Source organism: Salarias fasciatus, chromosome 7 (assembly GCF_902148845.1).
Source record: "Salarias fasciatus chromosome 7, fSalaFa1.1, whole genome shotgun sequence".
NCBI lineage: Eukaryota > Metazoa > Chordata > Actinopteri > Blenniiformes > Blenniidae > Salarias > Salarias fasciatus.
In genome coordinates, this window is record NC_043751.1 from 6,639,504 (window position 1) to 6,656,499 (window position 16,996).

The following is a 16,996-nucleotide window of genomic DNA, read 5'->3' on the forward strand; positions in this document are numbered from 1 at the left end:
TTTAATTAATTAAAAAAGTCTACTCACTTTTTTCCCTTTATGTGTATTGCACCCTCTATTTACGCGCACATCAAAGTGATAGTTGTAAAGTGCACATGTATTAAATATGCTCTTGGTTTTTAATTATTGTTCCATGAATTCAGTTTTCAGATGCACCTTGTCTTTTTCCAATTTTTTCATGTGTGCCCCAACGCACCACTGTCAGCAGCTCCAAACAGGCGGCGGGTTGTTCGTGTTTTCACTGCACGCTGGAAAAAGGGCGTAAATCTCTCGATAGGACAAACATAAAGAGTATTGTTTTGGCATTTTCTGAACGTTCAGTTTTTACTTCGTGGCGTTGTAAGGCGATAAAGCCTGTCTTAGGCTTGAACGTTCGTGCGACCATGGACGTGAAGACAGGGTGGGTTCAAACTTCTCCAGCAAGGCGGTGAAACCTCCAAAAGTCTGTCTCGATGGCGTCCGTACTGGTGAGTCTGCTCTTCTCAGGACTTGTGTTAAAAAACAACAAAGAGGCGTGAAAGTTGTCTTAAAGGGCGCTGCTGTCAAATCTAGCCGAGTAAGCGAGTTTGCTAGCTAAGAGGATTGTAAAGAAGGGGGGTGTCAAACACTTCCTCCTTTAACAGGACTCTGGAAGACGTTCACAGTTCATCAGCTGGTTGTCTCCTATTGGGAAAAAAAAAACAAATCCAAACTCCTGTTCACCTACACAAACCAGCCAATCACATGGCAGCGGCTCAGAGCAATCAGACATGTGGACATGGTGAAGATCAGCTGCTGTCAGTCAGCAGTGGTGGATTTTCACTAAACACTGATCTACTCAGATTTTCACCCAATAGAGGAAGGTCTGGAAAGATCCTCTCTCTGTGGCGTATCTGAGGAGTTTTAATACAATAGAATAAAAATACATTTTCATTGTTTCTGTTGTTTCCGTGTAAATGGACATCATTTTCAAAACGTTACTGTGTAAATGAAAAACTTTTCTGAAAGTGTAAGTGTGAAAATGGTGTATTTTCACTTTCAGTGTTGGGTAAATGGGAATAACAGAGCTATTTTATTCATTTTAATGAAGTGTGTTATCGTTGCAGGACGATCCCACCTTGGAGAGACACTTCAAAGGACACAAAGAAGCCGTCACATGTGTGGACTTCAGTCCCAATCGGAAGCAACTGGGTGAGTAATCCAGAGAATTACATGTACTGTATGAATGAACCTGAATATAAGTCACACTTTTTGTTAGTTATTTGGCTTTTCTGGTAACTTATATTCAGAATATCTGGAAAAAAAAAAAAAACCTCTGTGATTACTAGATGTCACTGTATGACGGCAGGATGCCCCAGAAATGATTAATGATTATGTGGAGAAGAAGAAAAAGCTCCTCTCAGAATTAGATAATAAGCACCAGTAACCTGATTGAAGCAGAGAGAAACTTGTGAGGAAGGAAATCGGAGAGAACTGTGATGAAGTAGAAGGCTAATCGTGGTTTAAAAGCATGATGGACAGAGCTGAAGAACAAATTCACAGCAGCTGCTGGAACATTATTGCCAACACTGCGGTTACATCTGAACATGGAAAAATGAATGTTTTTATGTTCTTTTTTCCTCCATTTTTGATGCTGATCATTGGAGATGATTGATGTGTAAATCTCAATAGTCTCTACTTTGTAATGCTTTAGAGCACATGCAGTAGCAACATTTGAGATTCCGATTCCATAGGGGTGGAGACAGGAGCACGTTGAAAAAGGTCGTCATGTAAATAGACACCCAAAACTCAACTAAAGATTTTGTTTTCCACGTGAAAATGTTGTGTAAACTGTTGTTTTGCAGTTCTGATCTGTTTCCATCGTCCTCTCTCTGCAGCCTCGGGCTCGGTGGATAAGTGTCTGATGATCTGGAACCTGGCTCCCAAAGCCAGAGCCTTCCGCTTCGTGGGCCACCAAGACGCCATCACCGGCGTGCAGTTTTCTCCCAGCGGCCACCTGGTGGCCACCTCCTCCAAGGACAGAACGGTGCGGCTGTGGACGCCCACGCTGTACGTGTCGCTCGCTTTGATCGGTACGTGTGAACCAGTGGTTGGGCTGCTGCCTGTTGATGTTTTGGGTGTGTTTGTTCAGGAAAGGAGAGTCCACCGTCTTCAAGGCCCACACGGCGGCGGTGCGCAGCGTGGCCTTCTCCCGGGACGGCCACCGGCTGGTGACGGCGTCCGACGACAAGTCGGTCAAAGTGTGGAGCGTCCAGCGTCGGAGCTTCATCTACTCCCTCTGTCAGCACACCAACTGGGTGCGCTGTGCTCGGTACGCAGCTGACGCCGCCGACCGCTCTCCTCACCACCGCATCCTGCTCCGGTCTTTGTTGGAATGAAGCAGCATCTTTCCTGCATGTCTCCCTGTTCCAGGTTCTCTCCAGACGGCCGGCTCGTGGTGTCCTGCGGGGACGACCGCTGCGTCCGGCTGTGGGACACGTCTTCCAAACACTGCATCAACTGCTTCACCGACTCCGGAGGGTAGATCTCACAGGAAAAACCCAAACAAAACACTCTTCCTGCTCTCACGATCACACAATGTCTTTTACAGAATTCTGGATATTTCTGTTTCTTAACCTTCAGGACTGTATGAACTAAACCTTCACTAACAGAAAGCTGGATCTGACAAAATGACTATTTTGTTTATTTTCAAACATCCATGAGTTGGAGGTGCCGATCCTCATCCCCATCGCTTCACACTCGGCTGCAAACCGCCTCAGTGCATGCTGCAGGTCTGGGTTTGATGAAGCCAACAGGACAACATCATCTGCAAAAAGCAGAGATGAAATCCTGTGGACCCCAAACCAGACCCCCTCCGGCCCCTGGTCCCTGAACCAGACCCCCTCCAGCTCCTGGCTGCACCTAGAAATTCCGTCCATAAAGATTATGAACAGAACCGGTGACAAAGCGCAGCCCTGCCGGAGTCCAACATGCACCGGGAACAGGTCCGACTTACTGCCGGCAATGTGGGCCGGACTCCTACTTCGGTCATTCAGAGACCGGACGGCCGTTAACAAGGGGCCCCGGATTCATATTCCCGAAGCACCCCGACAAGAAATTACGAGGTATACAGAACGCCTTCTCCAAGTCCACAAAACACATATGGACTGGTTGGGCGAACTCCCACAAACCCTAAAGCACCCTATGGAGGGTATAGAGCTGGTCCAGTGTTCCACGACCAGGACGAAAACCGCAGTGTTCCTCCAGGGTGCAGGGTTCAACTGTTGGTCGAATCCTCCTCTTCAGTACCCTGGCATAGACTTTCCCGGGGAGGCTGAGGAGTGTGATCCCCCTATAGTTGGAGTACGTCCTCCGGTCCCCCTTTTTTTAAGAAGGTGACCCACCGCCCCAGTCTGCCAGTCCAGAGGCACCGTCCCCTGTTTTCAGACATATTTTTTCTTATTCTATTAATTAGTTATTAGTTATACATCTTTCTATTTTCACTTGAACTATTTACTCTCATTCATTCATTTGGCTCTATGTTTGTCTCTATATCCACATTTTACTCTTTTATTCATTTCTGCATTGATCATTTACTCTCTTATATCTGTTATTATGCACAGAAATGTGAAGAGAAATTGTTTTATGAAAATCATGTGCACTGAAAATGACAATCATTTTAAAAATACACAGATGAGTGAATTAATATATTTATGTGAAAATAGAAGTGGACATTTATTTACAAATCTACTTACATGCATGTACTTAAAAAAATTGAAAAAATGTTTATTATTCATGTGTAAAGAAATCATCCAGTGAAAATTATCATAACATAATTGAATAGCTGAATAAATCAATTTATTTTTTATTTCAATTGATTTGTTTTTATTATAGATTTACAAATGTACTTACATATAGTTATTTTTTAATGCCTCTGTACATGAATACGTTTGTAAATAGAAAATAAATGTATTAAAAATTTTTCCTACTCTTATTTACACATAGATTAATTTATTCACTCATTTATATATACTCTCTTCACATTTCTCTACATGATAACAGTTAATGTTGTGGTCATCAGGTCCACTACAGCATGTGTCGTATTCTACTTTTAAACTGTATCTTTAATTTTTTAAATTTCTCCAGATCAGCCACCTTTGTGGATTTCAACTCCAGCGGTACGTGCATCGCCTCGTCCGGAGCCGACGGCACCCTGAAGATCTGGGATTTACGCACCAACAAGCTGATTCAGCATTACCAAGGTCAGTCAGACTGGAGCTTTGTCCTGAACTTTGTGTAGATTACAGTGAACCTTTCTGTCCTGTGGCTTTTATCTGCCGCGTCTCTTTCAGTCCACAGTGCGGGCGTCAACAGCTTTTCCTTCCATCCGTCCAACAACTACCTGATCAGCGGCTCCAGCGACAGCACCGTGAAAATCCTGGACCTGCTGGAGGGACGCCTCATCTACACCCTGCACGGACACAAGGTGAGGCCACAGCCTGAACACACACTCCGGCAGCCTTCAGGACCACGCCATTGAAGTACTTCCTGCTGCTGGACATGATTTGGACACTTGGTGGCAGCAGCAGGCCGCAGGCTGTGTGTTCAGCCACAGGGAGGAGGAGAGCAACAGTTCTCATCACAACAGGAACAAATGATGAAGAAAATGAATGAATTCCAACACATTTTCCTCCACTATATATTCGAGCTGTTTCCTCTTGTTTCCAACAACTTTAATTTTTCAGTGTAACTTTTTTAGCTTTCTTTTTGCAAGTATTTCCATTTTAGATACTGTCTTAACGTTTCTTTTTCCAGCTCTAGTTGTTTTAGAGCTGTCAACATACATTTTTTGCTGTTTTTCTGCACTCATCAAACACACAAGCAGCGTCATTACCAGGGAGAGCAAACAGGTGTGTCCAAATGGAAGGAAACTCTCTGTTTTTCTCAGAAATTCTTCTTTATTTGGATTTAAATTGATCAAGAGCAGCGTTTAGAAAGTCAACGTGCGTCACCTGCACTGAGGAGAAAGTAATTTTAGATACAAGAATATGCAAAATTAAGCCACTGAACCTTTGAATGGTGACATTTATCAGTTTGAATCGTGAGATAAATGTTATTTTCAAAGATAATTTGGTGGATAAATTAAAGAAATAATAAAAAAAAATGTTTCCTTCACGCAGAATGTTTCTGGTTCTGATGTTTGTTGCTGTGAATGAATGAAAAACAGCTTTCATTTCTCATGTTTTAGCTTTTTAAAGATAGAGATGTCAGTGGTCTTCACATGCTGCGTTGTGGATGTTCAGACGGTGGAGGATGTTTTCCTGTGGTAATAATGATTCACCCTGATCCTCAGGGAGCGGTGATCGCGGTGTCCTTTTCCAGAAACGGCGAGCTCTTCGCCTCGGGAGGCGCTGACGGCCAGGTGGGACTCTCACGACAGCTTCAGCTTCCTGTCAGTGATCAGATGATTCAGCGTGGCTGTGCTCCGTCCAGGTGCTGCTGTGGAGGACCAACTTCGACGTCAAGTCTTATCAGGACGTCCTGCAGCAGCACGCCCTCAGGTCCACGCCGGATCCGCCGCCCCACCTGTCTGACGTCCACCCCAGGGGGCCTCACCTCCACCACCCGCAGCCCGCAGACATCCAGGTCCAGCCGCTGCGCCGCTTTTGCTTTTTTTAATCAGTGTTTTATTAGTTTTTAACTTTTTTAAATGTTTTAACACGGTGAAATGCATTTTTAAAATGGTGTTGTTCTGCATTTGAAGGCAGTTTTCAGCCCATAGCGTAAAGCATTTATCAGTTCAAACAATCAGTCCAAAAGCTGAATTTAAAGTCATTGCTGAAGTTTCAGTATCGCAACTTCCTGCAGTGACTGGTTGAGTGTCTTGGTTGGGAATCAAACACTGAGAAATAATTTCCTTTTTGACCTTGTTGGATCTTCTTTCAAAATAAAGTGCCATGGTGACCAACCTGATACAATGTCTGTGTTAACAGTCAGTCTTCAAAGTGAATAAAGCCTGACGCCTAGTTATGTGAATAATCACAATTAAATGAAATTAATCTTTAGTCATGCCCTGCATGAATTAATCACAATTAATACAGTTAACTCTGACAGCCCTAAATGTTTCCCTTCAGCTGTTCTGAAGTAAACTTCTTTAGTCTGCAGACCGCTTTAATGTGGGATCTCGGTGTGTTAACGACCGTCTTCCTCCACAGATCAGCCCGGCGGTGGCAGACACCTGGTCCACTGACCCCCCCGTCGTCGAGCTGGGCCCGGCCGGCCACGGCGCCACGGCGAGCCGCCACGCCGCGGTAAGTCCACAGTCACACACCTCTGCAGTGTGGCCGATGGAGCCCAGGCCTGTTGGTTTTTTGCCGCACTGGTGAAGCCATTCAGAGTGCTTCCTCTGGCATTTCAACGGCCGCCGAGGCGAATCATTAAGAGACATGAAATATTTAAAAGGCGTAAAACACAAAAGCAGTGGAAAAATGATTTGTTTGGAATTTGAGAAGAAGGCCATGCCGTGACATGCTGCACTGCAGCAGGCTCAGAGAGCCTGGATGTGCTGAGGAACAGCTGGTGCTGCCTGGGTTTCATGTTCTACCTGGGCCTGCTCAGTTTCACTTGATCATAGAATAAACGGATGATGGATGGATGGAGGTTTGCAGGGACTCTGAGAAAAGTTGTCATGTAAGCAGACACACAAAATGCAATGAAAGTGTTTCATTGCAGACCGTTGCCATGTAAATGGCTTTAATATTTTCAAAAAAACGCAATGTCAAGAAACATCCTGTTTTAAGATTTTAAGAAGCTACATATCGATGTGTTTGTGTTTATATTATAGGAGTAAAATTTTACCTTGACAGTTTGCAGAGGGTTTGAGTCCCTGACCAGCAGGGGGCAGTGCAGACCAGTGTGTATGTAGTCTGACTGAAGCCTGCCTCTGCAGACACCAGCCGTTTGTTTTAAAGCAACAGAAACATTCTGCTGTTTGTTTTCGTCTTGTTCAAACGTGCTCTGCCTCTCTGTTCGTCCCATAATGTCTGTGATTCATTTTGATATTTTAAAGAAGCATGAATGAGGACTAAATGAAGATCTTCGTCTTGATAATTACATTTTGGCTTCAGGGGAGTTCACCATGCCATGTCTCTCACTCCCATCCGAGCAGCACCTTGTCCTTGTCACGCCGTCCCTTCCTGTCTCGCTGTGTTGTCGATGCTGAAGGCTCATCTGGGGCCAGCAGTGCCCTGACCCGGCCTTGAACTTGAGCGAGCGAACGCACAATATGTTGCAAGGTGAAACTCTGGATGTGAATTAGCGCTATCCGCTTACTCCGCAGAGGTTGATCCAGGATAACTGGGGAGAAACGTTAGATCGCTGGAGGCAGGTCTAAATGTACAGACTGAATAAAACAAGCTTTCACCTCATAGCGAGGCCGGGGCCGGGGGCGCAGAGGTCGGGTGGTGAAATATCTCATCCTTGGTCACAGCCGCAGAGTGCCAGATCGTCGAGGTCAGGTTATGTTAAATAATTACTTTTTTGTCTATTTTAGCAAAAATTTGAATTCCCTGTCTGGCATTTTGGAAAATATATCTTCCAGAATGATCTGACTCAGTTGCTTTGTTTCTAAAAATGTTCTCATTACAACATCGCTGTCAGCTCGCCGCAGGTCCGTGAGTAATCAAGGCCTCGCTCGCTGCATGCAGCATCCTGCCACCTACTGGCGCACGGGGATCCAAACTACAGACCGAGAGCGAACTGGGAGCTGTGCTTCATGTGGAATATTGTTAAAAAAAAATATGATGAAATGTGTTCTGTACGTGAAAGTTCTCAGCAAAACAAGACTAATTACAGAAAATTCAGGAAAATACTTTCTCTGTATTGAGGGACCCTGCAGGTCCATTAAAGTTTAGACTCTGCTGGTTTCGACCTATGTGGGTACTGGAATGAAAAAGCTTTGAAAACAGCTGGGCGGGCTGTTGATCTTCTGTTTTAGAGGCAGCGCCCTCTACTGGCGGTCCAGCGTCAGAGACGCAAGACGTTCGAAACACACGGACCAGTTTACAAAGCCCCAAAGCCGCTCTGGCCTCCAGCTGGACACTCGTGTGGATGTGAATGAGCAATGAAAAGCCCAGAAAACCACCGACCACATACATCCAGAGGGATTATAACCACATTCACACCACGTCTACGCTGTGCAGCGCGGCTTTCAGAAAACTGCTCACCACTGTGTGTGTGTGTGTGTGTGTGTGAGACTGACGTTATCCAGCACAGGATCAGAGGGGAACACTGCTGCAGCGCACTTTGTTACCAGGAATAAGGACTTTATACTGTACATCGTGTACGTTTGCTGCCTTCAGAGCGTAAACACACCAAGAATCGAGCTGTTCTTGTAGCATTCATGTGTGGAAAAACAGAACTCTCAGGTTGAAAAGCATGACGTTCACAGTGTTTTGCTGCACTCCCGCCTGTTGTCAGTGGCTCACAGCAACGTTCGCACCGTGCGATGCCGTGAGGCAGCGGTCGTTAATTCAGACTGTCAGTGGTGGGATGACCGTGACCGGGACTGCCTGATCCATCTGTCATCGGGATCAGCCAATCCTAAAACAATCTAATCAGGATCAGGGTTCAAAAGTTCAAAAAAATCCAGAATTATAAGACCAACTGCAACCGGACATATTGCCACAATTGTTTGTATTTTGTATAAGATGCCAGTTGCACAGTCTGCTTGTCCCCTTTGTCAATGAGAAAGAAACCTGCAGATGAAGTGTGGGTCTATGAGCTGTGGCCTCGACTGGAGCCGTTCGTCTTCCTGTCTGTAGTGCGGCGGCCTGCGTGTCCTTTCCTGCATTCTGCTGCTGCGTAGGAGGAAAACCATGAATGGACCAAGCCAAGTGGAAGTCATTTGGAACGAGGATGGCCAAGTCCAGATAAGTGGTTTTGGTTCCAGACTGCAGTAAACACGGCTATAAATCAGCCTCTCGGGACATGGAGAGATCAGATGAACAGGAAGGAGTGTTTACCCAGAAGTCCCACATAAGAAGTCGGCTCACTGCCACATCTCTGAACCATCTGACAAGCTTTATTCATAAACCAGCAGCCACTATGTGTTTTCACTGACGTAACAGCGAGGTAGGGGTCGCTTCTGTTGGTCAAAAAAAGCTGGGTTCAACTCCGGGTGGGAACATTTCTGTGTGTAGGATGCGAGTGCTACGCTCAGTGGATGCATGTTCTACCTGTGCCACAATCCAGAGATAAACCTGGAACTTGTTGACAGATTGTCCACAATTATGAAAACATCTCAAGAAGAGTTTCAGGTTTCATCTAAATTTAACCAAAAGACCCGAAGCAGTGTAAACACATTTAGAACCAGAAAGGAATCATTTCATTGTTTTATCTCGACGCCTGTTAGTAAGCGAGAGCCAGTGTATGAAGACTGAAGGCTTATTGCCATGTTATTGCCATCCTGTGCTAAGGGTTGGTTTGCTTGTTCACGGAGGGAGAAATGCCTGTGTTAAGCGAGCAAGACACGGCCTTCATCAATATATGAAATGTTGCCAGTCACAAATTTGCAGCTTTAATGTGATATAATCACATGCAGGAATTTTTCATTTTCATTTCAGTGTGAATAACTTCCATGGCTCACGTGCAGGAACGGTTTTTGTTTACAGCCAGCGCCGCTGCGCAGGCTGCCTTTCTCTCCCTGCGTTTCTGAAGGAGCTGATTTTTGCTTGCTGCATGAGTCGCCTGTGCGTGCCTGAGTGAAAAGACCCGTGAGAGATCAGAGGAAGATGTGGTGGTGAGGGTGCGGGGCTGCAGATCAGAGGGAGATTGGGGGGGGGGGGGGGGGGGGGGGGGAGAGTAGAAATCCACGTGCTGGTGCCTGGGCCCCTGGGGGCCCTGACCAGGAAGCAGCAGCAGCTCTAATAATAGACGAGCTGGAGTTGTGGCTGCCGGTTTAACTCACTGACTAACTGACTGCGCCCTGCTGTCACCCGCCGTTAATGCATATACATCAGTTTAGCGTTTGCCAAAAATAACCTGTCCCTCACATGCTGTTAGTGCTAAATCTGCTAAAATGAACACACACATGCACACACACTCTCTCACTCGTGTATCTATACGTGTTTGCATGCGTTGTCAGCTGTATCTGTGCACTTGGGTTAATGCATATGCAGTTTGTCCACGGTACTTGTGTGTATAGTATGTGTGTTTGTGTGTGTGTGTGTGTACATGCTGCTGGGAGTTGACTGTGCATGAGTCACTGGCCACTGGAGTGTGAATGTGTGCGTAGGGGGTCACTCCTGTTTGGATTGGTTCAGAGGAGGGAGCCCCCAGTGCAACCACTCCTGTCAGCTCTCATCACCGCATCCATCGCTGAGAAATCTCCTCTCCTCTTCTTCATCGTCGCCTTTCTTCTGGTCTTCCCCTCTGGGTATTTCCTTCTCCTGCTTCCGCCGCCATCGTCTTCGGAGTGCTTTCCCCTTAAACCCCCCCCCCCCCCACGTCCGAGTTTCCCCTCCATCACCCTAATGGGTCCAAGCGTGGGCGGAAGCGTTGAGTGCAGGGGGACGGGAGAGGCGGAGCGGCTTGGAGATGGCCTGGGGATGGTTTACGTGGGCGGTCGGATGGGGAAGTTCCTGTACTCAGAGTTCCCGCTGCCATCCGTGACCTTAGTGTCCTTAATTTCAGGCCGTCTCTTCTCATTGACTATGCATCAGTTTTCTTTTTCTTTTTCTTTTTTTTTTTTTAAACTTCCATGACTCATGAGTGTGTATTCTTTTTTTTTGCCAGCCTGTTTTCCTGGTGCATGCTTGTTTTGTTTTTTTTCTTACAAGTGAGAAAAAGTCCACGTAAGTTTTACGTGCCACTTTTTGAATATAAAACAGTGCTTTATTTTGGAGCTAAAAATAAACTAGTGCCACAATGTTTAAAGTATAGTCGTGTGTCATCTGCGTAGTGTTGGAGTCACTGATTTGAGTGGACCAGTGTGAGCACACACAATGAAAGTGCAGGACAAACCCCGATGGATCCCCACAATTTGATGAACCTTTCCATAAAGCAGGGGTGGGGAACCCTGGTCCTGGACGGCCTCAAACCTGCATGTTTTCCATGTCTCCCTGCTTCAACACAGCTGATTGCAATGAGGCTCGTTATCTGGCTTTCTGCTGGACTTGGCCATGAATCTTGATTCGATTCAGGTGTGTTGAAGCAGCGAGACATGGAAAACATGCAGGTTTGCGGCCCTCCAGGACCAGGATTCCCCACCCCTGCCATAAAGGAACAGATGTGCATGTGGTTACTCTAAAAACAAACATGGACGAGGACTCTGCACATTCAGGGACTCGGTTGACGTCAGTGATGACATGATGACACTGGTGTGGCTTCAGCTGGGCTTTGTCCCCTTCCTCTGTGTTCGGCTCTGCCTCTGAGCTCTGCAGTATGCTAGCAGCATTGGAAGGGCTCACTGCCTCTGAATGGAGACTTTCATGTTTCTTAGAAAAGTAACAGGAATGATCCATTGTTAGTAAAGGCTCTTGCTTGTTCCATGTTGCATAATCATGTGTGCATCCATCCATGGATCTCCCAGTTTGTATAGAGTGACCCCAGGCAGCTCCGCCAGAACATAGAGATGTATTCACTCCAGTGGATCTTGGTCCACAATGGGGACTGTTCAGCTGATCTTGCCCAGTGTGAGGTGGCCAGGTAGCATCTTCACAGATGTCCTAACCACATCAACTGGCTCCTTTCGGTGTAGAAAAGAAGCAGCCCACGTTGCCTCCAGCCTCCTGTCCTCCCACATGGCTCCTCTTCTCCTTCCCTGATGGGCTCACAGCCAGCAGGAGATACCAATGAAGTCCATCACCCAGGTGTGACTCCAGGGGTGGGTGCTAGTTACCCTCCTGCAGACAAGGTCCACAATTCAGCAACTTGCTCACTCTCATCACATCGCTCCAGAGAGCTCTTTATATGTTTGATTGCTAACAAGTGGCTAAATGAGATTGCTAGTCTATCTTTCAGCCTTTTGCCATTGTGAGAAATCTTGCTATTTATTTATTTTGTCTTTCCAACCTATAAATTTGTCAATTTCTTGTTCACGCATGAGGAAAGGCTTTAATATTAGAGATGTGGTTGAATCTAATTACAGTGGAATTACAGCTTAGCGTTAGCACCTTGAAATCAGTGTCACCCTATTATTAGACTTTAAATGATTTGGTAGACGTCCCAAAAAAAAAAACCCAGAACTGCAGCAACAATTCTTGCTCAGTTTCGCAGTATTTCCATTTATCGAGCAAATTAAAAACAAAATGGAGTGATGTAAGAAAGTGCACCTTTGTGTAAAATGCCTGTGTGTGTCCTCCAAAATGTAGAGCAGTGTGCTTTCTGCTTGAGTCTCCTCTGCTTTAGCCGGGTGGGCGGCGACATGGACGCTGTCAAACCCATTGCACTGAACACAGATCAAGTCAGCTATGAGACACATGAAGAATGGCAAGCGTGAAATGAGGCCAAGCAAGACGGTCGAGACAGCTTTGTGTATGGTCTGCCCATCCTGATGTGAGGCGCAACGCCCTCCGGGTGGGGCTATTCTGGGGGCGGGAGGACAGCTAGCTAAGAGTACCTCGAGTGGACCCCAACGCCAGGCTGCAGTGGAGTGTGTACATAAGATGCCACGGTGTTGAACCTGAAGTCTTTGGCAACATATGTTCTGTGAATGAAAAGTCCTGGGAGCTGTATCAGTGCGAACGTGCCTGTGCCTGGAGGTGATTAGATAGCTGAAGGCGAGATTTGGTTTCTTGCGCCATCTCCCGTGTCCCTTCAGACGTTAGCAGTGACGCCAGTTTGACCAGACGAGGTGTCCTCTGTCAAAAGGCCGCCTGCCACACACTTCTGTCCCATCTGTGTGTGTGCGCCTGTCTCCTTTGCGATTATGCTTCCAAAGATTCTGTGCGAACGAGCGCGTGATCCTGATCAGATGTGAATGTACACAGCGCTCCGTCCTCATTCATAAAGACTCCATTCAGGTGCAGCAGTTTGCCCCGGCCATGTAAAAGCCATACATGTTTGTGTGTTTGCACTTCATCTGCAATAACGCGGCTGACCCGGGCTTCTGTCTCTCCCTCACTCCGCTGCTTCCTGTGCAGGGGAAGTACAGGATATTGGATGGCCCCGAGGTTTAGATGCCAGATTTAAGTGCTGCAGAGGAGAACACGAGTGACAAGACACGACGGAAATGAGCTAAAGATAGTAACAGCTCTGGGGGGAGGAATAGGAGTAGGGGTGGGGGGGTGGGGGGGTCACTTTCCACCAGGACACGGACTCCCAGAGGCTGCATAACATGCATAACATACACACACACACACACACACACATACACACCCTCTGGTGCACTCCGGCGAACACACTCACGCACACTCATTCTAAATCACAATCGAGCACATTCATTCATGCAATGCTTTCTCAAACACTCCGAGAATCACTCGGTCTCTTACTCACACACTGGCCTGCGGACCTTATAAAAATAGAAGCAGGAATAAAAATAGGAGCATACTGAACATCGCTGTGCCTCACATGACAAGGAATTACTCATCATGGCAACATTGAATCAAATGACTTCGAGTCCTTTTCAGATATTGGTTGCAGTTCTGCGCACACTGACAGTCGGCATGCAGCATTCTGTGAACATTTTTATCTCTTAGATTATTATTTAGCTTTCCAGATTGTCCATAACTTCCTGACACTGACCAGGACTCCATTGTAGGCTGTGAAAGACTGATTAAAGCCAATAATATAAATACCAATCCATTTTTTGACGTTCTATAAATGGCTTCATGAATAAAAGAAGTCTTTGGGATTTATTGGAACTCAGAGTCCAGTTTGCGTCCATGTATGATTAACACGGCGTTATTAAACTCACACGTCTGTGCAAGACGTTGGAGAAACTAAAGTCCCGTCCTTTGTTTTTCGCCCCTGACTGTCTGACAGCGCCGGTGACAGCTGAGCCAAAGCGGAACCCCGTCTGCTGGCTCGGCTCGCGTCATTCAAAGCCGTTTTCGCAGCGAGACTCCCCGTGGCATCTCCGGTCTCTCCGGTGCTTGCATGCAAAAGTTCAAAAACTTGATCTTCCTCATGCAAAATAGAAGAGAAGGGCAAGCCTTATCAATAATTCAGCAGGATTCTCTCTTCAGATTCCCGCCGTTCCTTTCCCCCCTCACCTGTGCCGCCCGCTCTGTCCGCCTCTTTACGCAACACTTAAGAGGAAGCACTTTGTGGTCTCATCTGTAATGGGACAGGATTTCTTTTCCTGGTCTTGAATTACAGACTCCACCTGGCGTTTCTTTTTCAGAGTTCATGCAAAGCGGCAAGCTCTTGCATTTTCGCCCCCTTTTTACTGTGTCCAAACATTCACCATGGATAGTGACTTGATCGAATGAAGTTTGAAGCCATCCCAGCTGGCAGGAGGTAAAGGGGGTAAAGGGTGTGTTTCCAGTCCATTACAGGGCCAAAACAGGGAGAGAGTCACTCACAGAAAGCTCAGATTTCAGGCATTGTTGAACGGTTCAAAGCCAGGATATTAGCAGAGCATTGCAAACGCAAGTAATACTGTAGTGCAAACAAAAATATTATAAACAGCATTATTGCCAAAAAAAATCACTATTTGTGCAACTGAAGCACACAAAATTAAAATATTTTCCTTTTCCATAAATTTGTTCTTTTTGATTATGTCTCCACAATAACATATCAACACCTCAGAAAACAAGAAGAGGTGAACAATGAAGATTTTAGTTTCTTTTAATTGTGAGATCTCTTGAGGGTCGAACTGCAAACAAAAGCACCAAATTAAAGTGTATATTAAAAAACAAGAGATCTCTCAAGTGGTATTCATAAAAAGAAATTCCAGCACTATTTAACTGATGCTGTGACACAGAAAGCAGCAGTACTTAGATGTACGGTAGCTTTGATTGCACTGACAGCGCTGAGTCTGTGAGAATACGTCTCAGGCTCACACGGCTGGACAGTCTGACTTCATTTCAGTCACGTTGCACAGTGTTCAGGCATGGACAGCCGTTTTTAAGCCCAGCCACATCCTTTCAACAGTGAAGGAGACAAGTGTGGAGCCAGAGTAAAAGAGTCAGAGAAACACTGAGGTTGTCGGCAGTTTACAAGGACACGCCACAACAAGAGGTAAGTCAAAACCCGACTGGATGGCGTTTGAACTGATATCTGGACCAGAAGAGGAGGAAAAGTGAGCAGGTGCAGCCGAAAAAGCTTGTTTCTTCAGACAAAACCGAACATTTCCCTAAAAAAGACGCAGTTCAGTCTTAATGCCTGAACTCTGCAGGCTCCCCTCCTCACATACCTGCTCGACCCCATGCTGTTTCCACTTTGGCCCAAACCACAAACCCATTCACATCATTTTCATACATCAAGTCAGTGCTGCCCATTGTCTTCCATATTTTATGAGATTTTTACTCTCATGTTTTGGTTTGAATTTTACCTAAGTGGCAAAATCTTCTGTCTTAGCTAGAACAGGTGAATTGATATGCGTCATTTTATCCTGATAGTGATAACTTAGCTTTCATATAGGCACACCTTAGATTGTTTTCCGAGCTTTTTGCTTGAATTCCTGTCAATAGAAAGGCCTCCCTCCTTGTGTGGCGCCTCCGTCATCCCTCCATATGGGACCATCCCCCAGCTTTCTGAATGTGCCTCTATCAAGGGTACAGCTTGTGTCCTCGGGGACCGGCGGGGGGGTGGGGAACGGGATGGCCGTTGATTCATGCAGCGTGCTAAAAATAGAGGCAGGTCTGTTACAGGTATTACCAGGACGATCCAAAGGTGTGGCATGCTCTCCTTCCTGTTTGCAGGGGTGAAATGGGTCAAGGCCAGAGTGGCAGATGAAAAAAAGGACTTGAATTTGACCAACAAGGGGCAGCTGTGCCATTTGACTGTGTTGTCCCTAAGATCCTGGCAACAGGTAATAAGACTAAAGAAGACCACGTCAGCCAATTCTGAAACAAGATATCATTTTCAATTCATTTTTGATAAGAGTTTAAAAGTAAAACACAGTTCTGTTTAAGGAAAGAAGTGCAGACAAGCACAGGTTTGTGGCATTATGCATCCACCTTCATCAAATTCAACTGAATACCAAGTATTTGGAAACTGCACACACAGCAAGCCAAATAGTCCTCAATAGTTGTACTGCCTACTCCCGAAGCATCTGTCCGATCATATCCTGTTCTCCACTTCCACCAAGAGAACCCGTGCTGGTGCTAGTGCCATTGCTTATTTGGTTCCAATCTGGCACTTCCTAAGAACCGGTAGCTTTTCCATTGGCAAGCAGCCAAGTGAGCGCCATGTCATTGCGTCACCGCATAACGTCAAGTACATCACTGCATATCTAGCTGTTTACCCAACAATGCTCCCTCCATACGGGAGCCCACACAGCAGCGATGGAGGAGCTCATCCCGTCCATGCAGGTGCTGCCCGATGCACTAGGGTGCTTAGCTCTGGCCCAGCAAAAATTTGGTGCCTGCCAAGCAGCAGTTTTGAGAGCCTGGAGCCAGTGCTAGGTGGCGGAAACACAAAGAACTGGTGCTAATTCAGGCTCTGGGTCCGAGTTAACACTAGAGTGGAAAAGGGGTACTGGAGAATCTTAGCTATAAGTAAGAATGGTTCTACACACTCTTTGGGCTCCCTGTGAGAGGCTCTCAAGTTAAAACTTTGAATCCACTCCTCATGAAAGAAAACCTCAACCCCCCCCCCACTGCTTGCAGGCCTTGGCTTCTGTAAATGCCTCTAATATGTTTTCCACCTTCACATATAACACTAATGAACTTGGTTCCAGTCCTTGGAACCTCTCCTGACACATGGTGGCCCTCAAACAGGTTCTAAACTCCTCTCACCACAAGTGACAGAAACCGTGAGAGGAAAGAAGATAAACGTGCGGAAACGATCGTTCAGTTCTTCTCTTTTACTGAAAAAACGGTGCATCGCATCATTGAACATATTACCACGTCTTACCGGCTCACACTCTTCT

General features: G+C 46.2%; 1 protein-coding gene across 1 annotated transcript in view; it reads left to right on the forward strand.

The window, feature by feature from the left end:
• The first annotated feature begins 221 nt into the window (after positions 1-221).
• The window catches only part of poc1b (POC1 centriolar protein B), a 45,478-nt gene continuing 28,703 nt past the window's right edge, over positions 222-16,996 (forward strand). The window contains exons 1-10 of the mRNA XM_030096307.1: positions 222-467; positions 1,086-1,170; positions 1,857-2,028; positions 2,111-2,290; positions 2,392-2,499; positions 4,105-4,220; positions 4,311-4,444; positions 5,312-5,380; positions 5,452-5,604; positions 6,174-6,269. Of these exons, the coding sequence (XP_029952167.1) occupies positions 453-467; positions 1,086-1,170; positions 1,857-2,028; positions 2,111-2,290; positions 2,392-2,499; positions 4,105-4,220; positions 4,311-4,444; positions 5,312-5,380; positions 5,452-5,604; positions 6,174-6,269 (1,128 nt within the window). The 5' untranslated portion in view covers positions 222-452. The remainder of the gene's footprint in view (positions 468-1,085; positions 1,171-1,856; positions 2,029-2,110; positions 2,291-2,391; positions 2,500-4,104; positions 4,221-4,310; positions 4,445-5,311; positions 5,381-5,451; positions 5,605-6,173; positions 6,270-16,996) is intronic.